The sequence below is a fragment of the Globicephala melas genome, chromosome 10 (assembly GCF_963455315.2).
Source record: "Globicephala melas chromosome 10, mGloMel1.2, whole genome shotgun sequence".
In the NCBI taxonomy this organism is placed as follows: domain Eukaryota; kingdom Metazoa; phylum Chordata; class Mammalia; order Artiodactyla; family Delphinidae; genus Globicephala; species Globicephala melas.
This window is the reverse complement of record NC_083323.1, coordinates 90,338,219-90,360,813: the sequence shown is the minus strand read 5'-3', so window position 1 is coordinate 90,360,813 and position 22,595 is coordinate 90,338,219. Positions and strand designations below refer to the sequence as shown.

General features: G+C 37.8%; 1 protein-coding gene across 8 annotated transcripts in view; it reads right to left on the bottom strand.

Moving 5' to 3' along the window:
- Positions 1-22,595, bottom strand: part of EPS8 (EGFR pathway substrate 8, signaling adaptor) — a 241,501-nt gene that overhangs the window by 28,864 nt on the left and 190,042 nt on the right. For all 8 annotated transcript variants that reach the window (XM_060306092.2, XM_060306098.2, XM_060306094.2 and 5 more), the window contains 7 exons: positions 18,893-18,966; positions 17,423-17,549; positions 15,604-15,692; positions 15,153-15,227; positions 9,319-9,467; positions 6,453-6,636; positions 1,933-2,066 (listed from right to left, as the gene is read on the bottom strand). In XM_060306092.2, coding sequence (XP_060162075.1) covers positions 1,933-2,066; positions 6,453-6,636; positions 9,319-9,467; positions 15,153-15,227; positions 15,604-15,692; positions 17,423-17,549; positions 18,893-18,966 — 832 coding nt within the window. The remainder of the gene's footprint in view (positions 1-1,932; positions 2,067-6,452; positions 6,637-9,318; positions 9,468-15,152; positions 15,228-15,603; positions 15,693-17,422; positions 17,550-18,892; positions 18,967-22,595) is intronic.

Sequence of the window (22,595 nt, the reverse complement as noted above, 5' to 3'; positions counted from 1 at the left end):
TCTTTGCTAGCTCGCATGTCTCAGAAGTGACTGCCTAGCATGCACTTGCAAAGTGCTTTAGAATTTACAAATATTTATGGTTTATAGTTTCTTGCCCTCTATAGATTAAATGTGGGTGTGACACTGACCATAGTTATCAATCTGAAAATCACACTCTGTAATTTTTCAGATGTACCAAAGTTTCTTAAGAGATCTAGAATATATCAAAATGCATGGTCTCCATTTCTGATTTGGAGTTACAGATACCCAGCTGATACAGAGTCGACACAGAGATGGCAATAATCTGAGACTTCTCTAAAACACGAACTGCTTTTGAATAGCAGTGAACTATAATCCGTCAAAGGTGAGGGTGCTAAATTCAAGAGGCGGTCTCCCTAAATGACACAGTAATTTCACTGAAGAGTGAATATACTTCATATGGTATTTAATGCATTCCTGGCATGTAATAGAGTTTAAGATGAATAATAATTACTGTAAAAACAAATTCCAAACCCCTGTATTACGTATCAGACCAGAACTTTCAGACAGTTTTTTCAATAATTATGACAAATTTTCTTAGCAACATCAATGATCCAGCTGTCTATTAAACTATCCAGCTCCTATTATAATAGCCCAGGGGAGAAATTGGACCCATAAAGGCAACTGAGATATACAATTTACTCCTTTTAAAAAAATTATTTCTCTGGCTAAATATTGACAGTCTTAAGATCTATATACTTGAATAGCCCTTCATGGAATTTCCTTCACTAATCTGAAATAATTTCTAGAATACTGACAGCTAAGACAGAAAAAAAAGGAAAAAGAAAGTACTAGGATGAAGAACAAGTTTCTCAAGAAGAATTGCCATGAAATAATTTTTAAGCTTCAAAACTGATTTTCACCTGTATCTCCTAAAAATTGAATCTACAATTCAAACTTCTTTGATATGTTGGCATTTTCAAAATGTATTATTCATTGACGACTTTTCTTTGTACTGAATTTAATACGGTACTGGTGCCCTTAGAATAATAACTGTATCATTTCCACATCATTTTACTTAAGTATTACCTCTGTTATCATCCCTGACAAAAAACCAAAATTTTAAATCCCACCTTCTTTAGATTCTATTAAGAAAAGAATATACTGAAGAGAAATTAAGGGCATGTAACACTCACAGCAAGACAGGCTTTGAGGTAGGAAAGTACCTCAAAGTGGGGTAGGACAAGCTCTCTACCCCACTTCATCTTAATGATCATTCTCCCATATCCGTGTTATCAATATTTCACCTTTTTTCTTTCTCTTATGTGTATGGGTTGGCCTCTATGTAAACCTTACATGCAGTTTACACTGCAAACAAGATTGAAAAAGTGACCCTATTTCAATTCAATTTATTTCTTCCCCATCTCAATTCTCCATTTTTGCCTATATTGAATTTTTGGAGAGAGAAAAATATGGGAAAATAAATGAAATGTAAACCTGGAAAGTGAATATAAAAAATGAAATGGTAAAAATGGCAAATAAGGCATTGATTCTGTTTAAATATTCAGTTTATACTTAGTTTAAATACTTCTATCTAAAGGAAGGTTTGTTTGTTTTTATTGGGGGAGATAAAGATGGAAATTATTTCCTTTAAAAGTTACAGAGCTGGAAAGATCCTTAGAGACCATCTGGTACAAACTAGAGAGTTTCAAAACAATTCTTCTTCTTAATTCACAGATTCTGTCAGAGGCATCTTTTAAAAAATGGAAAGTTATCCAATGGCATTTGCACTAAGTTAGAATTATAGACTGGAGACTTTGCTCATCAAAGCCAGCTCTATAAAGGAACAACTGAAATTTTAACAAACAATTAATAGATGGAAAGCTCAAAGAAGCAGTGAACAGTGCAGAACTGTTTGCACTAAACCAGAGATAATCGTCCACAGCTCTCCAAATGATGCCCATGAAATGTTACCTATCTACATGGCGTTGAGGAGTTGGCTTAAAAGCAACAGCAGCTTCCCCTTGGTCCAGATGGGGCCCTCTTCCATAAATGTTATTGAATACTGTGTACCCATCAGCTGGAGGATACTCTGATACACTGGAGTGCTGAAAGACAGAGGAGGAAAGATTAAAGAATCACCAATACTATTTGAATGAGCACTGACGTCAGTTAACAAGAACCCTCCACTACATTGTGGTCAGTTTCATTTTCAAGTGATTGACTATTATATGTTAATAAATTATGAAATGAGGGTTTTTGCCCAAGACCTAATTATAATAAGAAAAGTAATTAGTGCAAAGACTAAATCTTAATTCAGGAAATACCCAATGCTTTTATTGTATAAAAGCAATAAATTCTTTCCTCTGGAATTTCAGTAATAGGTGATTTTGGTATTAGGCAGACTTTAACAGCTTGTATAAAATAAAACTGGTTTAAAAACAGCAACAATGAAACCCTTAACTTTTGCTTTCTATGTTTAAGAAACAGACCTTTACCACCCTAGCAAAGTAAATACTATCACATGAAAATCATCTGAATTCTATGTGTTAAAATTATACCACCCTCTCTCATTATTCTCATTTTTTTAAATGTACATGGACATTATTTTTTTTTTTTAAATGGCAGCACTATTATCGGATTTACTGTTAAGGAAAACACAGAAACGCAAAAACACATTGATCCTGAGAGTCAACAGTCCAGGATAAGACAAAGCTGGAGCCACTTCTTTTTGCAGTTAACACAACGCAGACATGAGCCTAACGGGCTACCGGGAGGGAGAACCGAAATCTACGGGTCCCATTAAGCAGCATGGCTTTAAAGCTATGGGGCAAAAACAAAGAAACAAACCAAAAAAGTTCATCTATGAATTTTGTATTGTTTCCTTATGTAAAATGAAGTATGGTGGACGCACAACAGACCCTAAAGCGTTGGAATTTCAATTGTTTATGGATTCACTGGGACAGAATATTTGAAATTGGGAATGTTTTAGAAAAGTTCTGAATGCACATTTACTGTAGTTAATTCAAATGACAAAGTTGGCAGGAGTAGGGCTGAGTTCATCCACAGACAGTGTAGGTGAGGTGTCTCCAATGGACTGCTATTGATGTCAAAGTACCCGCATTATATTACTCCTGTGGAATATATATCAGGATACTGCACTTAACGTACAAATACAGATAAACAACTTTTACCATTTCAATACCTTAGCTTAAACCAGCAACAAAGTGAAAAGGCAATCTATAGCATGGGAGAAATCATATACCTGATCATATATCTGATAAGAGGTTAATATCCAAAATAGATAAAGAACACATACAACTCAATAGCAAAAAGCAAATAATCCAGTTAAGAAATGGGCAGAGGAACTAAAAAGACATTTTTCCAAAGACATACAAATGGTCAACAGGTATATGTAAGGGTGCTTAGCATGACTAATCATCAGGGAAATGCAAATCAAAACCACACTGAGATATCACCTCATACCTGATAATAGCTATTGTCAAAAAGACAAGAGAGAACAAACATTGACAAGGATGTGGAGAAAAGGGAACCCCTGTGCCCTGTTGGTGGGAATGTAAATTGGTGAAGCCATATGAAAACAGTATGGAAGTTTCTCAAAAAATTAAAAATAGAACTACCATATGATTCAGCAGTCCCACTACTGGGTATAATACTGAAGAAAATGAAACTAGGATCTCAAAGAGAATTCTGAACCCCCACGTTCACTACAGCATTATTCACAATAGCCAAGATCTGGAAACAACTTAAGTGTCCATCACAGATGAGTGGATAAGTAAGATGTGGTATGTATGTATATACAATGGAATATTATTCAGCCATGAGAAGGAAGAAAATCCTGCAATTTATGACAACATGGATAAACCTTGAGGACATTATACTAAGTGAAATAAGAAAGACAAACACCACATAATATCACTTATATGTGGAATGTAAAAAAAAGAGTCAAGCTCATAGAAACAGAGAGTAGAAAAGTGGTTGCCAGAGCTGGGGGCGGGGGACAGAGGGAGAGGTTGGTAAAAGGGTACAAACTTTCAGCTATAAATGAATAAGGTCTAAGGATCTAATAAAAATGTGGTGACTATAGTTGATGACACTGTATTATATAATTAAAATTTCGAAGAGAGTGGAACTTAAATGTTCTCAACAACAACAGATAAATATGTGAGGAGATGGATGTGTTATTTAGCTAGATGGGGGGGAGTCCTCTCACAGTGTACACATATATCAAATCATTACGACGCACACTTTAAATATCTTATATTTTTATTTGTCAATTACACCTCCATAAAGCTGGAATTAAAAAATAAAATAAAGAACAAATGGCTTAATTAATTCAGTTTAGCACTTCCCTACATGATCAGGCCATTTTTTTTGTTGTTGTTAAATGCTGTTATAAAAGGGAGGAGTTGAGGAAACAGAATCACCCACACCTTCTGCCTGGCTCTGAACATAACAGTGAGGTTGGACAGTATAAAGTCACTGGGTCCTGAGAGTGACTGGGAATATGAGAAGGGAGGAGAGAAATGATGACAAGTGACTAACTGTGATGACTACACAACACTGCTCAGGGCGGCTGCTGCTTCAGAGGAAGGAAAGAAGCTGAGTACTGCCACCCATATTTGTCATGCCTTGTCACCTATGCCACCAGATCCTGAATCACCCAAGTCTTGTTCTGAATGCATTTATTATAGGTGCAATAAAGTATAATAAAATCTCTCTTCTGGGGACGATTGCATGTTACACATGTTTAAGTCACCATTACTTTGGTCTCTTTTCCAACAAAATCTTAAGATATAAAATCCCATAGAACTGCTAGCAGGTGCTTTTCAATTCATTTTTTTCAAACCTCTGAATAAGTGCTTAAGCCATAAAATGGACAATAGTTTACAACAGGAAAATGATAACTCATTACGAGGAAGAATTCTCAATAATTCTTCTTTGAAAGTTACTTATTCTCTGAGAGTAGACAAACTTTTATACTGGAAGCCAGAACACATTACTCTCTCTTTAAATAAACAAATTGAAAAAGAACTCACAAAAGTGAATTTCTGAGGCATGCATTATAAAGTGGATATATTTTCTTATTTAAGACATGAGGACTGTAAACTAGAAATTTCTATGATTTGAAAATACTCAGCTGTAACTATGGCAACAGCAAGTGTATCATAATTTCACGTTTGATTACATTTTTTTACTCTAGAAAAGTTTCCCTTTATGAGGAAGGAAAATTCATTGTGATGAGGTCTGAACTATAAAATACAGCTAGGGACATATGTCTGCTAACCTGCACCCAGAACTGTGAGGTCACCTTCTTAATCACTCAGTTAGAGGGAAGGGCAGTTACAGAATCCACCGGTACCATTATATGCAGCCAGAGGAAAAAATAATTACAGTAGAAAAATATTACTTTCAGAGAAGTATATCTGCTTTATTTTTAAAGTTTCAGAATTTAAGCAATCTTCTATAATACTATGGCTATTGTCGAAAGAAACGATTTTAAGAAATTTAATTTATATAAATGTTTCTCCCTAAAAGTCAGGATATACTCTAGTTTCCTAATTCATTCCTTGATATCATATTTGCCACATTGTAAATACCCACAGGGATCGGAGAAGATTAATCTAAGGAATTAAATAAAGGAAATGAACAGGACTTCAAGGAGGACCTAGTCATTAATTTTCCGTTGCTTCTTCAAACTAGACCTCATTCATCTAACTCCTTGGGTTGTGATCGTCCGCTCAGTTTGGTTCAGCTTTAGGTAGTGTTTAATTTTATTTTCTGTCAGAACAAGAATTGTCATAGAAAAATCATTTTTAAGGAATGTGAAGAGATAATCATACCCAATTTCAATCCCTCAATTTGCTCCCCCAATAATTCATCATCTAAAGCTTACTAAAGATCATAAAAGATACACTATATTTTATGATCTCCTCAGGATGTAATAGTGTTATAAGTCATCATTTGGACCTGGGACTGGAGTCCAGGAGGAGCTTTGGCCTTCTAGCCAGGCTGATAGGACTTCGGGAGGTTTAGAATGAGGCCAAAAAATAAAAGAAAGAAATGGGACATTCAGGAAAGAGCTGCTTGGGAGGGGCTTAAAGGTCCTGGGTCAAGGAACTGTCTTGAGGGTCTGATGACAGGAGAGGAAAATAGAAAGAACAGACCAAGCAGCAGTGGGGCAATTCCCTGATAAGCAGGGAAAGTACACAGTCCAAAGGACGGGATCACCAGGGCTCAAGGAGGAGAGCTGGCACGCTGTGAGGTGTGATACGGGCTGGGTTTGGGCTTCACAGGGAAACAGAGCAACTGTCACCATGACAAAGAGGTGAGAGGTACCTAAGAGCAGCAGGACATCTAGTCATTGATTTGAGAACTATCTTCAGATCAGTAAAGGGAGAACTCACAATCAGAATTACAAGAGAACACACAGATTACTGCACTTCCCACAAAAGATGATATTGAAAGACTACCTCCGTGGATAATCTTTTTGTTTCTTGCTTGCGATGCTGTTCTGCTGCGTTTGCCACGGACTCAGTCAGTTGATAGAGATCCGGCTCCACCGATGTTCCCATGAAGTTCAGCATCGGGGGCTCCCAACCACTGCGGAACCGTGGGACATAGGGTGGGATAAACTGTTCTTTTGGCCACTCTGCTCTGCAGAAGGACATTAAGACATACGAACAGCAAAATTAAGAAACACCTCCATGCTCAAAAGGATCTTCAGTAAGGCTAGCCACAAAAAAACAAAAACAAATAAAACCAAAAACAATTCACACGTAGTCTGCCCTCTTTCTATCCAAACAGAGAAAGTAAACATGTTTATGCTAGTATTTGATGCTGATACAATGAAAGGAAGTCTGAATTCTACTTTATGATCTGCTTTCGCTACACTGCCTCAATTATCCATTAATTCAACCTTTTAACATAAATATACATCTTTGACAATTTGAGAAAGGAATGTGAAGCTAGAAGTCTGGTGAGAACTTAGGACATAAGCTTCTCTAAGCATCAAATCGTTTCTGATCCTCGTCTTTCCCTTCACTCCCCTCCCATCATCATGAAGCCTCCTGATACGAGATGTATTTTTCAAAAGACAAACAGCAGACAATATCCTTAAGGCTCATGATCTTTTAAGTTATGAAGTCTCCTAAAATGAAGCACATTACTGATTTTATAAATTGAATGGATCAGCTAGGTTTTCATCAGTAAAATCAAGTTAGTACTAATCTGTAATATAATCATGACCCATTCATTACTTAGTAACTCTGAGACTTATTCCTATAAGCTCCTAATCACTCATGAACCACAAAAATAACTGGGAGAGACATTATTAAATTCTGCTAAAATATGTTGTTTTATCTTTCACACATGATTTAATTCTTCAGGTTATACTTCTACTGTGATGAAATGATTCTGGTTATTATGTTCCTTTAGGATTCTTTTTTATCTTTATGAGTTTTTAAGTTGGTATATTCACTTCCTAATACTCTAAATAATTAGGATCTGAAATGACCATTTTCTCATGTCAAGGGCTAACAATATGAGTTCCTTTTGATGTAGGTTTCCTAATAGTCATTAATTTTCTCATTTTGAGGTGGGACCCAAGACAAAGAAATTAAAAACCCTCAACTATTTTAGTACTATGAGATCTGATAAATTTAATAGGGTTTATGGGAAAATTTATGGGAAAAAAAACAGGGTTTATGGGGAAAAAATGAAAAGATCCCTACCTAGGCTTACCATAAAAGCATAACCTACATAAATCTAATAGATTAAGAAATCTATTTAACCAGTTTTTACATAGTATGATATATAAATGATACAATATGCTACATTCATATATAAAGAATATGCAGAAATAAATTTAGATAACATTTTCAATCAAAAAAGCAACAACTGCAGTGCCCTTAAAGAATCTTCTGTTTGGTAAACCACTCCATGTGTAAACCATATTCCCACACAAGCAGGTGCCAAAGTCCAAAATATAAGTGGGAATGGTTTACACATATTTCAATAGAAGAACAGCAGAAAAAAAAATATGAATTGGTCCATTACTTTCAGGCTAGCCTAAAAGCATTACGAAGACAAACTTCCAAGTGACCATACTGAATGATTTCCTCTAAGTAGTGAGAGAAATAAAAAGATTCAAATAAATGAAGAAAGCAGAAATTATTTAATCACATATAATGAAATGAGAAATAGTTTTATAACTTGCTTGGCTCAGCAAACTTGAATCCTGCAGTTGTTAGTGACTTCTTTTCCACAGTCACCTTACTGATGAGATACAATTCTTAAACTTATCCCCTCCTCTTTTCCATTCCCACCACCATGGTTCTAGTCCCAGGGAATGCTGATTAATAAGGAACCTCTACTATTGCATTATCGTCCCAAGGGGCCTCACACCTCTAGTAACTTTTGTCCATGTCCTTATTAGACTCAATGACCAGACTGATCTTTCGAAGGTCTGGTTGTGTCGCACTCCTACTCACAAAGCTATTGGTTCTCCGCAGCCTACAGAACCGTACTCCAGCTCCTTAGCGTGGCACTGGGAGGCTGAACCCAGCCCTGCTCATTTCTGTACACCTCATTCATCACTATTCCTCTGTTCCCCATCCTCCACAATCCCCCACTACCCAAAGTCTATACTCCGGCTAAACCCACATTCACGCTCCATTCTCTTGACTTTTTGCTTCATGGCTTCAGTCATGCTGCTCTCTCTACTGAGCAGGCCCTTTCCCTGCTACGTATTTGTGGAAATCCTACTCATCCTGCTGAAAGGCAGCTGAGCAAAATAATTACAAACATCTATTTCAGGGCCAGGTTGCCTGGATTCAAATCCCAGGTCTGTCGCTTACGAGTTGTGTGGCCTTGGGCAAATTACTTAACCTGTCTTTGCCTCAGTTGCCTCACCCGTAAAATAGCATAAAAATGGAACCTATGTAAAGTGCATGGAAGAGTGCCTAGCAAACACTGTATGTACACCCTTGTTTATACACGTATACCTCCTAGTGTTATTATCTGTTGATTTTAAATGCCAGCTCTTCTTTGAAAGCTAAGCACCCTCCTCTCTAAACCCTCTTCCTGACGGCTCCATCTTGCCAAGTGACAGCAGTTTATTTATGAGTCACCCCTGGTACTCATCGTATCTTACACTGCACACTTCTATGTTCTCCACTAGACCTCCAGCTTTTTAAGGGTTTAGCCTTTTTCATCTACAACACCTACTCCTTCATACATAGAAGGTTGAATAAATCTCTCACTAGATTCATGTACTAGACAAAGAACAATACTTTAAGTATTATAGGTATTCAATGCTAGACTCATATATATGTTTACCTGGATTTCATCCACGAGTCTCCCAATGACACCCACAGCTGCCTCTCATCGACGTTGACAGTGTAACTCAAGAAATCGATTGTGTCCTTAGTCAGTAGAGGGCTGAGTACTGAACTGGCTAGTTCAGGACCTCCTGTGGCCTGCACAACCTAAAATGGCAACAAATCACTTTTTAGCAAGAAGATGATGATTATTTGTACATTTTCAAAATGTGCAGATTAAAAAAAAACCTATGATAAAAACAAGCAGCTTTTATATACTCAAATTAAATCTTCATCCAGAGCAGTCTTTCCAGCCCAATGGTGCCTAATCATCTAAAATGAAGTTAATAGTTTAACAACTTTCACAGGGTCTATCTATTGGCTTCATAGGACTGTACTTTGCCTGGAAAGTACTAATGGCTATCCAGAGAATTCTAAGTCAGCTGGTTTAACAATCACTGCCTTAAAAAAAAAATATGTATTTCTACTGGAAAATCTATTATGTCAAACTTGAACAATATGGTTCCAGAAATGAGTACTTTAGGGAGAAGCAAGGCTCGAGTTAAGTCTATGGCTGTGCCTATAAAGACATACAAAAATAAAGGAGCCAGAGAGAAAGGTGAGAGAAAAGATGAGAAGTGGTCCTCCGAATCGATGGTATTTCTTCCCAGAATTTAATTCTAGGAAATTGCCCTCATTTAAAAGAGATAACTTAATGATTAGCAAAAACAAATAAACAGGTGCAACTCTCTGATAAGCAAAATGATGATAAGTAGGTGTCTGAACGCTGCTCCAATTTTATTACTCAGGGGCTATTTCCTGGTTAAGGAATGGTATCTCCTAGAGCAGGAACCAGAGCCCTTTTATAAAAATCTCACCTTCCCAGAGATACGGCACAAGAATAAAGGGATTTTTTTTTTGAATGGCTCCTGACCAAGAGTCCAGTCATCCAGGTGTGCTGAGCCTGCTATGCTGTTTTATTCCTCTGTGTCTTCGCACATGCTGTGTCCCAGCCCTCAGAAGGCCCTTCCCCATCATTTTAAATAGAACTCTCCTCGGATATCACCTCTTCTGAGAAGCCCTTCGTAACCCCGCAGTGTAACTCTGAGGCACCCTGGGGTCCTCAAGCATGCATATCAGCTACACATGCCATTGTAACTTGGGCCTTATTTTTCAGTTCTTCTCCCTTGAGAGCTTGGACCAAAACTTATCTGACTTTGAACTGCAGAAGACACAGGGTTAGGGGAATGAATGAGAATAAGTGAAAGAAAAGATGAAGGATAAAGGAGGTGGGTAGACCCTTATTTGAGAACAAAACCTACCCTGAAAGCCTGGCACAGTGATTTTTTTTTTTTTTAACGTCCAAGCCCTATAAGCTCTAATAAATAGGCAGGAATAACTGAGAGGGATAGTAAAGAAGTAAAGAAATATTAAAGGTCTTTGGTTTAACAGTGGGAATAGGGAATGGAACAAAGGAAAGTAAATAAAAGGCTATGGGCCATAGTTTCCTCTGAAGAATGTAAGTAGGCACACATGCCTGCGTGTGTGCTGTGGGTACGCTTGCGTGGAGATGCTGAGGATACAGGGAGGGACACTCAAGGTTTAAAGCCACTAAATTTTGTCTGACTGGTAGCAGGCCCTGAATTAATGTTCCTTTCCATCTCTCTTGTCCAAGTGAAATGTCTGGGACTCCGCAGACAGAACATTAAAAGAAGCAATAGAAGTACTATGTTTGGGAGACCATTAATAAGGAGTCATTTTTGAGAAAAGAAAATATAAAATAAAGCAATGTTTTCAGATACATAGCCTGATCGCAAAGACTAATTTTTGTGTGTTAGGGAAACCAGTCCCACTATGTTATAGTTCTACTCTGTGTAATGCCTAGATATCTACTTATGATCTGCGAAAGACTTGTGAAAGGAACGAGAAGAGGCGGCAAAAACTGCTTTATAAACAATGCTTCCTAACACACAAACTAAGATAGTATCAAATGTGTTGAAGAATAAAGAATAAAAATTTTGTTAACGAGCTAGCATCACTTTATTTGCATATGGATGGCCTTGATCTAATTTTTAAAAGAGCTTAAAAAGCAACAATTATTCAACAATAACTAAACAAGTAGAAATCGGATACTCTATAAATTATTGATGTAGGCTCGGACTTTCACCTTCCAATTGCTTATCACCCAGTTCTGACATGCTGATAAGGTTACGTACTTTCCTATGTTTGTAAGCAATATTCATTTCATATTCTACTTCAGGTCTTGTCTAGTTACCCTTGGGGAAAGAAGGATGAGATTTATCCCTTTTTGATACTTGGATTCTTTGTCTCGTTTTTTTCTGATAATCAAGCAAAACCTATGAGAAATGCTTGAATTTGCTCCATTTTTTATAAAGATCAAAGAACTCAATGACCATGGTCTTCATATGCTCTAAATCAAATTAGTGAAATTTATCTGCTTCACAGTTACCATTCTTACCCTTTAAAAAAAATCATGGAAATAATCACACTACTAACAATTATCATTGCTGCTATTATTATTCTACAAAGCAATTATTTGCTCTTTTGACAGGATGAACCATTCAAAACCACTCCACATGGGCTTCCCTGGTGGCGCAGTGGTTGAGAGTGCACCTGCTGATGCAGGGGACACGGGTTCGTGCCCCGGTCCGGGAAGATCCCACATGCCGCGGAGCGGCTGGGCCTGTGAGCCATGGCCACTGAGCCTGCGCGTCCGGAGCCTGTGCTCCACAACGGGAGAGGCCACAACAGTGAGAGGCCCGCGTACCGCAAAAAAAAAAAAAAAACAAAAACAAAAACAAAAAAACCACTCCACACATCCTGTCTTGGCCCATCAAATAGGAAACTCTGTCCTCCGAGAAGTATTTAAAAGAAAGAGATTCTGCCTTCTTTCCATTCCTCTCTCACTTGCCCTCTCCACAAAAGGAGGAATGATCTATCAAATTTGTGGTCTTGTGGAATTGTAGAAAAGGGTGACTTGTAGCCCAGTCTCTTTTGGAATCTGTCAGTGTGTAAGGCCAACAGCTGTTCCGTCTGCTTTCTGTTGCCATGCTTTTCCCAAATCCCAGCACTTTTCTTTTTGCACTCAAATGTTATTTCAGCTAATTCTCCCAGCTGTCCTGTGGAGAAGATGGTGGTATATGTTAGCTTGGAAAAACCACTATTAGACCATTTGCAAATATAAGAAATAGAAAATGGGAAGGGAAGTATATTACTGCACCTATTTCATTAAACGTATAAGAAAAGAACATACCTGGGTACTGAAAATCTAGAAAATGAAAATGTGTATCTTGGATCCCGGCCTATGAGACAAGTGGTATAACCTTTTGCTGGATAAACTCATGGAAACATCCAGCTCCTTCACAGAAGGAATTGTTCCCAATGCACCATTTTGTTATCTTCAAAAATTATACCTTATGTAAAAAACACATGTGCAAGAAGGGAGTTTTCCAGGGGAAAATCTGTATTATGTACATATCACTAGACCTGGCACATATGGGCCTCCCAAAGACTGATAACTGTCCCCCTAGTATCCATTCTCTTCTTCTCCCTTCTAGAAAGAGAAGCCCCTACATTTTAGATGGACACATAGCCACTCTGGTGGAGACTACATGCCTTTGGTGTTAGGGATGGCCGTATGAGGGAGCTCCCGCCAACTGGATAATAGCAGAAATTGTCTAAGTTTGGAGTCACCTCCTTAAAGACAATTCTTTGCCTTTGTACTACTGTTACAAGGACAGGGAGGTAAGTCAGCTTCCACCATAGAAATGCCTGACAGAGTATCTCAATTCCTCCTCTTGGAAACAGTTTCTTCGTTTGGCTTACAGGATACCTACCATGATATTCCTGTTTTGCTTCTCCTGACTTCCTGCTTCTTCTCACTCTTCTTTGCTGGTTCTTCTCACTCTCCAATCACTGAAATTACCTAAGGCTCCATCAGCCCTTGTTCTTCTTTATTTATCATCACTCCCTTGGTGACATCATCCAATTTCTTGGCTTTGCATGCACAGGATTTATAACTCTAGGCCTGATTTCTCCACTGAACTCCAAATTCATACATTCAACTACCAATGCACATTTCTCCATCTGGATATAAGTCACTTTTGACACTGTCTGAAGGGAATTCCTTACCTTCTGGTCCAAACCTGCCTTACCCACAGTCTTCCCCATTTCAGTTAATAATTAGTCCATCCTTCCAGTCTTAAGCCAAAACTTTGGAGATATCCTGGACTCTCACACAACACTTCCAACCTACCACCAAATCGTGTTGCTTCTGTTTAATAACCAGAATGAGGGACTTCCCTGGTGGCACAGTGGTTAAGAATCCACCTGCCAATGCAGGGGACACGGGTTCAATCCCTTGTCCGGGAAGATCCCACATGCCGCGGAGCAACTAAGCCCGTGCGCCACAACTACTAAGCCTGCTCTCTAGAGACCGTGAGCCACAACCACTGAGCCCGTGTGCCACAACTACTGAAGCCCACATGCTCTAGGGCCCGTGCTCTGCAACAAGAGAAGCCACTGCAACGAGAAGCCCATTCACCGCAACAAAGAGTAGCCCCCACTTGCTGCAGCTAGAGAAAGTGCACACACAGCAGTGAGGACCCAACCCAGCCACAAAAAAAGAGAAAAAGATTAAGAAAGTAAATAAATAAAATAAAAAATTAAAAAAAAAAACCAGAATGAAATCTCACCACCTCCAATGTTACGTGGTCCAAACAACATAATCTCCCATCTGTATTATTTCCATAGCCAGCTCAGTCCCTTCTTCCCTCAAATTTCTAAACATTGCAGCCAGAGCAATCCTTTTCAGCTGAAACCCCTCCCAAAGTGTCAAAGGTTTCACAATCACCTATAAAGACCAATAAGATATGTCCTCCTGTTTGCTGACCTCATCCCCCTCTAGTTGAGATCTCCCCCCTCATTCTATTCAAGTCACGGTACCTATTTCTTCCAAGAACGTGACTTGTATGTTACCATCTCAGTGCATCTGCATTAGCTGTTCTCTGTCTGGAATTCTCTTCCTTCAGAAACCCGCATGACTCATTCCTCACTTCATTTACTCAAATGATACCTTCTCAGTAAGTCGTTCCCTTAACCAACCCTACTCAAAAAGTGTAATACTCCACAACACACACACACACACACACACACACACACAAACACACAGCACTCCCTGTTCTCCTTCTCTGCTGTATTTTTCCACATAGCATTTATTTTGGGTGAATTATTTATACATTATTTAGGTTATTGACTGCCCCTCCACACTACAACATAAGTCTGATAAGAATTTATGTGTTTTGTTCCTATGCCAAGCACATAGCAGGCTCTCAGTTAATATTTGTTGAAAAAATGAATGAATGAATAAGTGATTGAATCAGAGATAGCTCAGGAGATGGAGGAACACCTCACTGAAAGAAATCTGGACCTCTGAGTGACTTCACGGAGCAAAGACATCCATCCAGCATTGGACTCCTCACACCTAGCTTATTTTGTGAGAAAGAGAAAATTTTCTATATTGTTCAAGCCATTTATATTACATACTAGTATATACTGAAACACTAGTATCCAATAAGTCTTTATTTCTTTTCGTTTCCCTAGCTCTATCAGAGACATCAGTTTCCTCAGCTATAAAATCAGGTGTTTGGACTAGATGATTTCTAAGGTTCTTTTCAACTCTCAAATTTCACATACTCAGTGTTCACAGTAGATGGCAAAAGAAATAGTACCCATGCAAGGCAAGGAAGAAAAACTGTCCAGATAATCTAGACAGACACGTGGGGTTGAAAACATGCTAAGAATAATTACTTTCTTAAATTAATAAAATCTTACCATATTTAATGGAGTAAATAAAAAGTGAACCAGATCTGCAGCACTAGGATTCTGGATGTGAGACTTCAGTTTGGCCTGTAACATTAAACAATCAGGCAAGCCTATTACTATGATGTAATCGAGACAAAGGCAGACATTCAAAAAGGTTCAACATAGACTCAGAGAAGAGGTTTTTACTACTAGTTTCACTTTTTTGTATCTTAATTAGCAAGCGTGAGTTAGATTAGGAGAATTTCATTTTAAAAGACTGGAGTCATTCTTTTCTGATTAAATCTCTTAGATATACAGATTTTTGCAATCTGCTCTTCTAATGAAAGGCAAATCAAAACACACATACAAAAAAAAATCTATAACAACAATTTAATCTCTTAATTTGATCAGGTACATCCTGGCTAGACTTTGATCTCTTCCGTTTGTTCCTCTTAATTGTATATAAATAAATTTCACTTACCAGAAGGTTAAATCCATGTTTAAACTTTTGGAAACAGTCAATAAATAAGTCAGGAGGTGGAGGTTTTGCCCTCAGTGTTAAAACACCCTCTAAAGAAATAAATGGGAGGAGGGGTAGATGAGAGCAGAGTTCCAAGAAAACTTATTCAATGAAAAAAATTTAAAAACACATTTATGTTTGTAAAATTTGATGATCACATCAGATATCATGCTACCTAGTTACCCTCCCACATCTCATAGTCTGACTGCAATAAATTAAGGTGATCCAACATTTGAAATGGATTCCTCTACCCTTAGACACTATCAGATTACTCATCAATTCCATAAATTTATATTGTAGCCCTTCTATGTACCAATCATTGTGCTTATCACAGTGAAGGCTATACAGAAGTATAAGTTACTCTTAAAGGCCTTAAAATCTATAGAAGACATGAATCAGATAAGTAACAGAGATATGTCAACTGAGAGCTTAAAAAGAGACTACAGATGGGGAAATGTATTCTTAAAGATGTTTCATGGGGAAAGCAGCTTTTAAGATGGGATTTGAAAAGTTTGTTCCAGGGCAATTTGGTAAGAAAAACATCATGGTTGGATAAAAACAGCATTAGCAAAAACATGGAAAAAGGAAATTGCATGTACATGAAACAACAAACATAAAAGCAAAGAAACATGAGAATGGAAAAGCAGATCAAGGTTAGATTGTGAATGACCTTGACTGCCAGACCTCAACCGCCAGAGTTTGACTTATATCAGTAGAACATGGGATTAACATGCTTTCCAGCAGAAGAATGAAGTGACCAACTTCGAGCTTTAAGAAGACTGTCCTCATAGAATGGAAGACTAAAGCCTTGAGGGTTGCTTAGAAAGCTGGGTAAAAAATGAGGCAGCTGGAAGCAGTGCTAGTTATGAAAATGAAAAAGGAAAAAACTGGGTACAAGGGACCGAAAAAATAAAATCAATGTTGGTTATAAGCTAGAGAATGGACTCATAAAAAAATCTATGGCTTTGAATCTGGATGGCCAAGAAGATAGTATACCCTTCGTAAACAGTACAAGAGGAGTAAGTGGTTTGAGACATCAGAAAGCAGTAATACTTGATTTCAGAATGTATGGAGGTGAGGTATATCCACATCCATCCATCTAGAAAACAAGTCTACAGGTCACATGCTTATGATATAGACAGAGCTAGAGAAAGATGTGGAAGTCATGTGAAATAAAAGGAATATTTATTTACTATTCCCTTATGTATTTCAATCTACACCATTTTGTTCCATAATTATAATTTTATACATTTTGAGGTCATTTTAAATAGCTGAACCACAGCACACTTAAAAACTGCTTGTAGGTGACCCGAATGTACTGTTTGGTGTTTTGTGATAAGAAATTAAAATTCACTAACATTTTGAACTATTTTAATGAGAAAAGTCAATCCTTTTATTTAACAAAATAATGAGGTTCTATATTTACAATTAAATAAATTCAAATATGGGAAGAATGGTGCTATGACTTTCTTTAACAGACATTACTTTTATAATGACTAATGAAAACTATAGACATATGGTCACTACTGAATCTCAGAGTCTCTGTAATTTAGGTAAAGTGTCCTAGAGTCTTTCTTTACTGTAGCCAACTTGGGACCAAATGGACTCTTCCCCAGGCTCATCTTAATCTCTGCCTACATCACTGGTGCTATCTCAAAACCAGAAAAGGGACCTTGGTCCCTGCTCAATGGAGTCTTATTGAACAACTCAGAAGGGCAGAAACTCTGCCTAGCACTGGCATTCTGAATGGTCTTTAGAAGGTTAAGAAAATCCAACTTACCTCCTGGTCCTTTCTTTTTACCTTTCTTAGTTTTCTTCCTTTTAGAAAGCTCAGAAAATGCTTCAGCTGCTTTTTGGAGTTTTGTGATAAAAAATTCAATGTCATCCAAAATGTGGTTTAAGATTTGCTGGAATTAGAAATTACAGAATAAAATATAAAACAAAAGAAAACTATTTTTGCCTTAGCTGTACACTGTGAAGGAAAATCAGAAAGTTAAAAAAAAAAAAGAAAGAAAGAAAAGAAAAAGGAACACCTCCCACATGCAAATTTCAGGTTTATCACTAATTCTAAGAAAAAGTTTTGAACTAAATATACCTGTGGCTAAAGTCTAACATTTACATTTTTCTTTAGCTTAATTTTGTTCTATTTTTAATACCATAAAGAAAGCATTCACAATATCTATTCAGATTATTAATTATTTTCAATTACTCTGATTTTTTCATTGTGTTCGCCCACATAAAGTTAGGGGAAAAATTTCCAAGAAACACTTTGTTAGAACAGCACTGAGCATTTCTGTTTTTCTAATGAATTTTCCAGTAAAGCACTGACAATGTTATTTCATGGAATTAAAGGGCTCTAGAGTGTTATGATAAATAAACACATAGATAATCTGCAATAATAGGCATTAATAAGCATTTCTTCTGGGTAAAACAGAAATAATGATGCACTATGCTTTCAGAGATCATGAGATCAACTTTGATTATACTATATTGTATATTATATTATACATATTATATTATACATACTATAGTCTTACTTGACTTTCTCTTTTATGTGTGAAACTTGACATTCTTTTAACTAAAGAGTAAAAACTGAGGTTAAATAAGCTTTTAAGTATTAAATAAAGTTTTAAGTATTAACAAGTAATACTGTGATGTAAAAATTAAATTCCAAACTTCAAATTCCTCTAAATATTTGTTTCCAAATAAGCTGAGAACATAAGTAGAGTATAAAAAGTAATTATGCTGATGTCATATTTTATGATTATGTCACAGGACATTGTCATTCTGCAAGGAAATTACTATGGAGAAATAAAAACAAATACAGCCTTATCCTTTAGAAAGCATTAAAATGTACTTATCTACCCTTAAGAAATGCCACATAACTTTTATCTTTCGGGCATTATAAAATATTTTAGAGTAAATGCCAGGAAGACAAATGTAGAAGATATTTCAATTATGGGTTACAAACTATGAGAAAAGAAAAACCCCTCAAATCTTGATGATTCAGCTTAAATTCCTCTGCAAACCAGTTGATAGTCTAGTTCTATCACAGCCTTAGTCTACTAATTAAATATTGGCATAAAGGCAAAAATAGTTTAAAAAAACAATTCAAAGGGCCTAACCACCACTGGAAAGAGAAAATATGGTTTCCACAAAATACCTTTATTGAAAGCAACCTAATTTTCCCTGTTAATAATTTTTCCTTTAAAAAAAAAGCCAAAGATATAAAGATGACTATTTCACTTACCACATCTCTGTCAATGCGGGCTGCCATCACCTCAGGTGTTTCTTCCTGCTGATAATAATTCCTTTGTTTCTCAACTAAAGAAAAGAGAATCATGTATCTTTCAACCTGTTGCTTAAGTGATACCAATATAGATCATCAAACATGCAAACTGGCTAGAAAAGAGCATCATTTGCAAAAGGAAACACCTCCACTGGGTACAAAAGTCAAAGCTGTGCCCATCACCTCTGACGTGCATCCTTGCTACCACACTTGGCAGGGCTGCAGTACTGGCTTTCCATTTGTATGGGACTGATTTACACTGTAATTTCCCCTCTATTCTCTCTCTTTCCAAAGTCAGCTGCCAGTGGAACCAACCCTAACTTAGTACCCTTTAATTCCTACACAAGAAAAAAATAGAAACCCACGAGGTCCTGGCCGTGTTTCCCACCACTGGCACTCCAAGGTCCCGGGGGACCAGGCCCAAGCCGTCTTTTCTCTCCTTCCCACTGCTTGCCGACCAGGTGGCTTCTCATAGAACATGCCCCAAATGGGTTGTTTTCCTCTCTCCCACTTTGGGTTTATGCGGCCCTGCCGGTGACAAGGGGCAACACCTGGGTTAGGCGATCAGGAGGATCAGCTGCTTAAGTGCGGCCCGGAGCTTCCGAGGCCTCCAAAAGGACAGAGCAGCCGACTGTCTACATTTCCCGGGCTTGCTGTAAGGACAGATGGAAAAGCACATCCAGGGGTCTGTCCCAGGAGCATCCCCATGGGAGGACTATCTCATTTCCTCTCCAAGCCCCCGCTCGTCACGTCCGAGCACCGGCTCCGACTCAGCTGGCGTTTATCTGCCTGTGAAAAGCCAGGAATTATGAGGAGGCAGCGAGGGCTGTGGCTCAGCCACTTAAGCTGCTTCTACCACCAGACACAGCTGTCCCGGCCATGCGTGCGGCTAAGCACCTACTTCTTAAAATGGGCCGACTACGTTCTAAGTTCTAAAGCTCCTAATTTTCATACCATCTAACATCATGACAACAGTAAAGCTTTGGGGGTTCTGATAGTAAAGTGCTTCTAAAATTGTAGTCTAATTAAGCTTAAAACCCACAATGTTGGGTTCATTATCATGTTAAGCCATAAACTTTATAAGTAGAAATACCTACAAGAATTTGCAAATTAAAGAACCAAAGTCTTGGGCTTCCCTGGTGGTGCAGTGGTTGAGAGTCCGCCTGCCGATGCAGGGGATGGGTTCGTGCCCTGGTCTGGGAAGATCCCACATGCCGCGGAGCGGCTGGGCCCGCCTGCGCCTCCGGAGCCTGTGCTCCGCAACGGGAGAGGCCACAACAGTGAGAGGCCCGCGTACCGCAAAAACAAAAAAAATAGAACCAAAGTCTTGCATTAGCTCAGTTGGCTAGACCATGATGTTAATCATGATCATTATCATGAACTCCGTCCTGGTACAGGTCAGTTAACACTTCCACTAAACACAGATACTCATTCAAAGATTTCTCAGTAGATGAAATGAAAGAAAAATGGATGGATGAAACAGAAAAACTGTATCATCACTAATGGAAATACAACTCATGATAGATCATCATGACTCTTGATGTTCAATACAGAGAACTGCAAAAAATACTGAAAACTGCTATGCCTCCTCTATGCCTAACTTTACCATTAAATGGAATACTTGCCAAAAAGGGGGAAGAAATCGTTCAGTCTTACGAAACTTAATCGGTGAAATTTCAACATATGAAATCTTGCCAGTTAGCTGCTGCTTTACACACGGTTAGCTGCTGTCTTGGTTTTAGTGCACTCCAGAGGGCAGTAAGTTGAAGCTGAACTACAGCTATCAGGAACTCCAGTAGGTCCCCAAATATCATTCAGACGGCACAGTGAGAGAGATGCGGTATTTCTCGGATTTTTCATAATCTGCGGCGCTACTAGCATCCCACTGCCACTATTCTACAGAGGTCTATTCTGCAGTCAGGGGTAGAGCTACGTTAAGGGTCCAAAGAAGGAGTTGTCCAGCCTGAGTCAGCTGGAGCCTTCAGAGGGACCAGGGGGATACTCCTCTTGGAGGGTTTTCCACTGGCCTGGAGCCTGCACGCTGGACAGAACCTCATGTGGTAAGTGGTGTGTTCTGTTTGACCTGGTAGTAAACCAGAAGTTCTGAAAACCTTACCTAACTGTAATTTAAATAGATGAGACTGCACAGAGTATTTCAGACAAAATCTAATGAGGGCTCAGAAACTCCTGGGAATAAATTTTTGTTGTTGTACATTACATTAGGTTTTACAGATGTTTTTACAGGTTTATTCAGAATGTCTGAAAACTTAAGATGTCTTATCCTTCCTCAACTTCAAGAAAAACCATTTTGACTTCTCTCAAAATAAAACCTACATCCCCTCTACAAAATAGTAACAGTAGCAAAAATATTGTAAGTACATAAGAAGTAGAAAACACTGTAAACTCCCGTTTAGTTTTTAAACATAAAATTGTAAATACAAAGTGGATTGATAGAAATGTATATAATTCCTAAAGACAGAAACTGCTATAACATTACAGTAAATAATAATTCTGTTACTTTATTTTTGAAAAGCGGATGCTTCAAAGATTTCTTTCTTTCATCTGTTCGGTAGCTGGGTTTATATGTAAAGTGAAAATAACTTTAAGAACATGGGAATCTAAATAAAATGGAAAGCAACTGATAAAATAAAATGAACTCAATTTGGCAAAAATGGATGTCTACTATACTGTTCCAGGTACTATTATAGACATTATTTGCTTTCAGACTCACAGCAACATAGGAATTATTATCCCCATTCTGCAAGTAAGGCATAACTTCACAAGGTCGCACAGGTAGGTCCCTGTCTTGCTCCAGAGCCCAGATTTTGGCTCTCCAGACTCAAAGTACAGTCCAGTATCACTCATTTTGGCAATCAAGTTCCGTAGGTTAACTACACTGTTAGAGTCTCATGAATAATGCTTTATTAGATAAAGGATAAGAGATTTAAGAAATCACATTGAACTAGGAGGCAAAAGAATGAGGCTATGGTCTCCATCAAATTCAGACCCACTGGATCACAATTTATTCACCCTTAAAATGAAGAGATTGGACCAAACATATTTTAAGGCATTTTCCAGTTATAAAAATTTCAGACTTAGTAAAACATTCTGTCAGATAAAAGGTTACACTATGTTCTTTGCCATGATTATTTGTTTTTAAAGAAGAATGTCATGGTAAAATGATGGTACAGACATAGGGTCCATTGGGCAAGTTTACCCGATGGTGAATGCATTTTAGCCCTTTTCCGTCACCCTACCCCTGCCCTGACATCCTGTCCTTGTAACCACAAACAGTTTGTCCAAAAGAGGACAGTGGTAAGATAATAATAATGGAAAGAACTTGAAGTATTATCTTAAAAAAATATTGATCATCTCCTGTTTGGTATATATAATATTACCATTCTTTTAATTGTTAGTTGAGTCAAACTTCCTCTCTTTGACTGCTTTAGAAAGAAAAGAGTCTACCCCTAACACCATATTTATTAAGACTGGTCTGAACTCTCAGAGACAATAATCTTACAGTGCCCAAGGCTTAACTTTCCTTTAAGAAAGATTTATTTTTACAAAACTAACCTCAAGTTTCAGCTCAGAAATCAGCATCAGATTTTGAAAACAAGAACTAGGTCACAACTCAAAGTAAATGATAAATAAGCACCAATTCCTG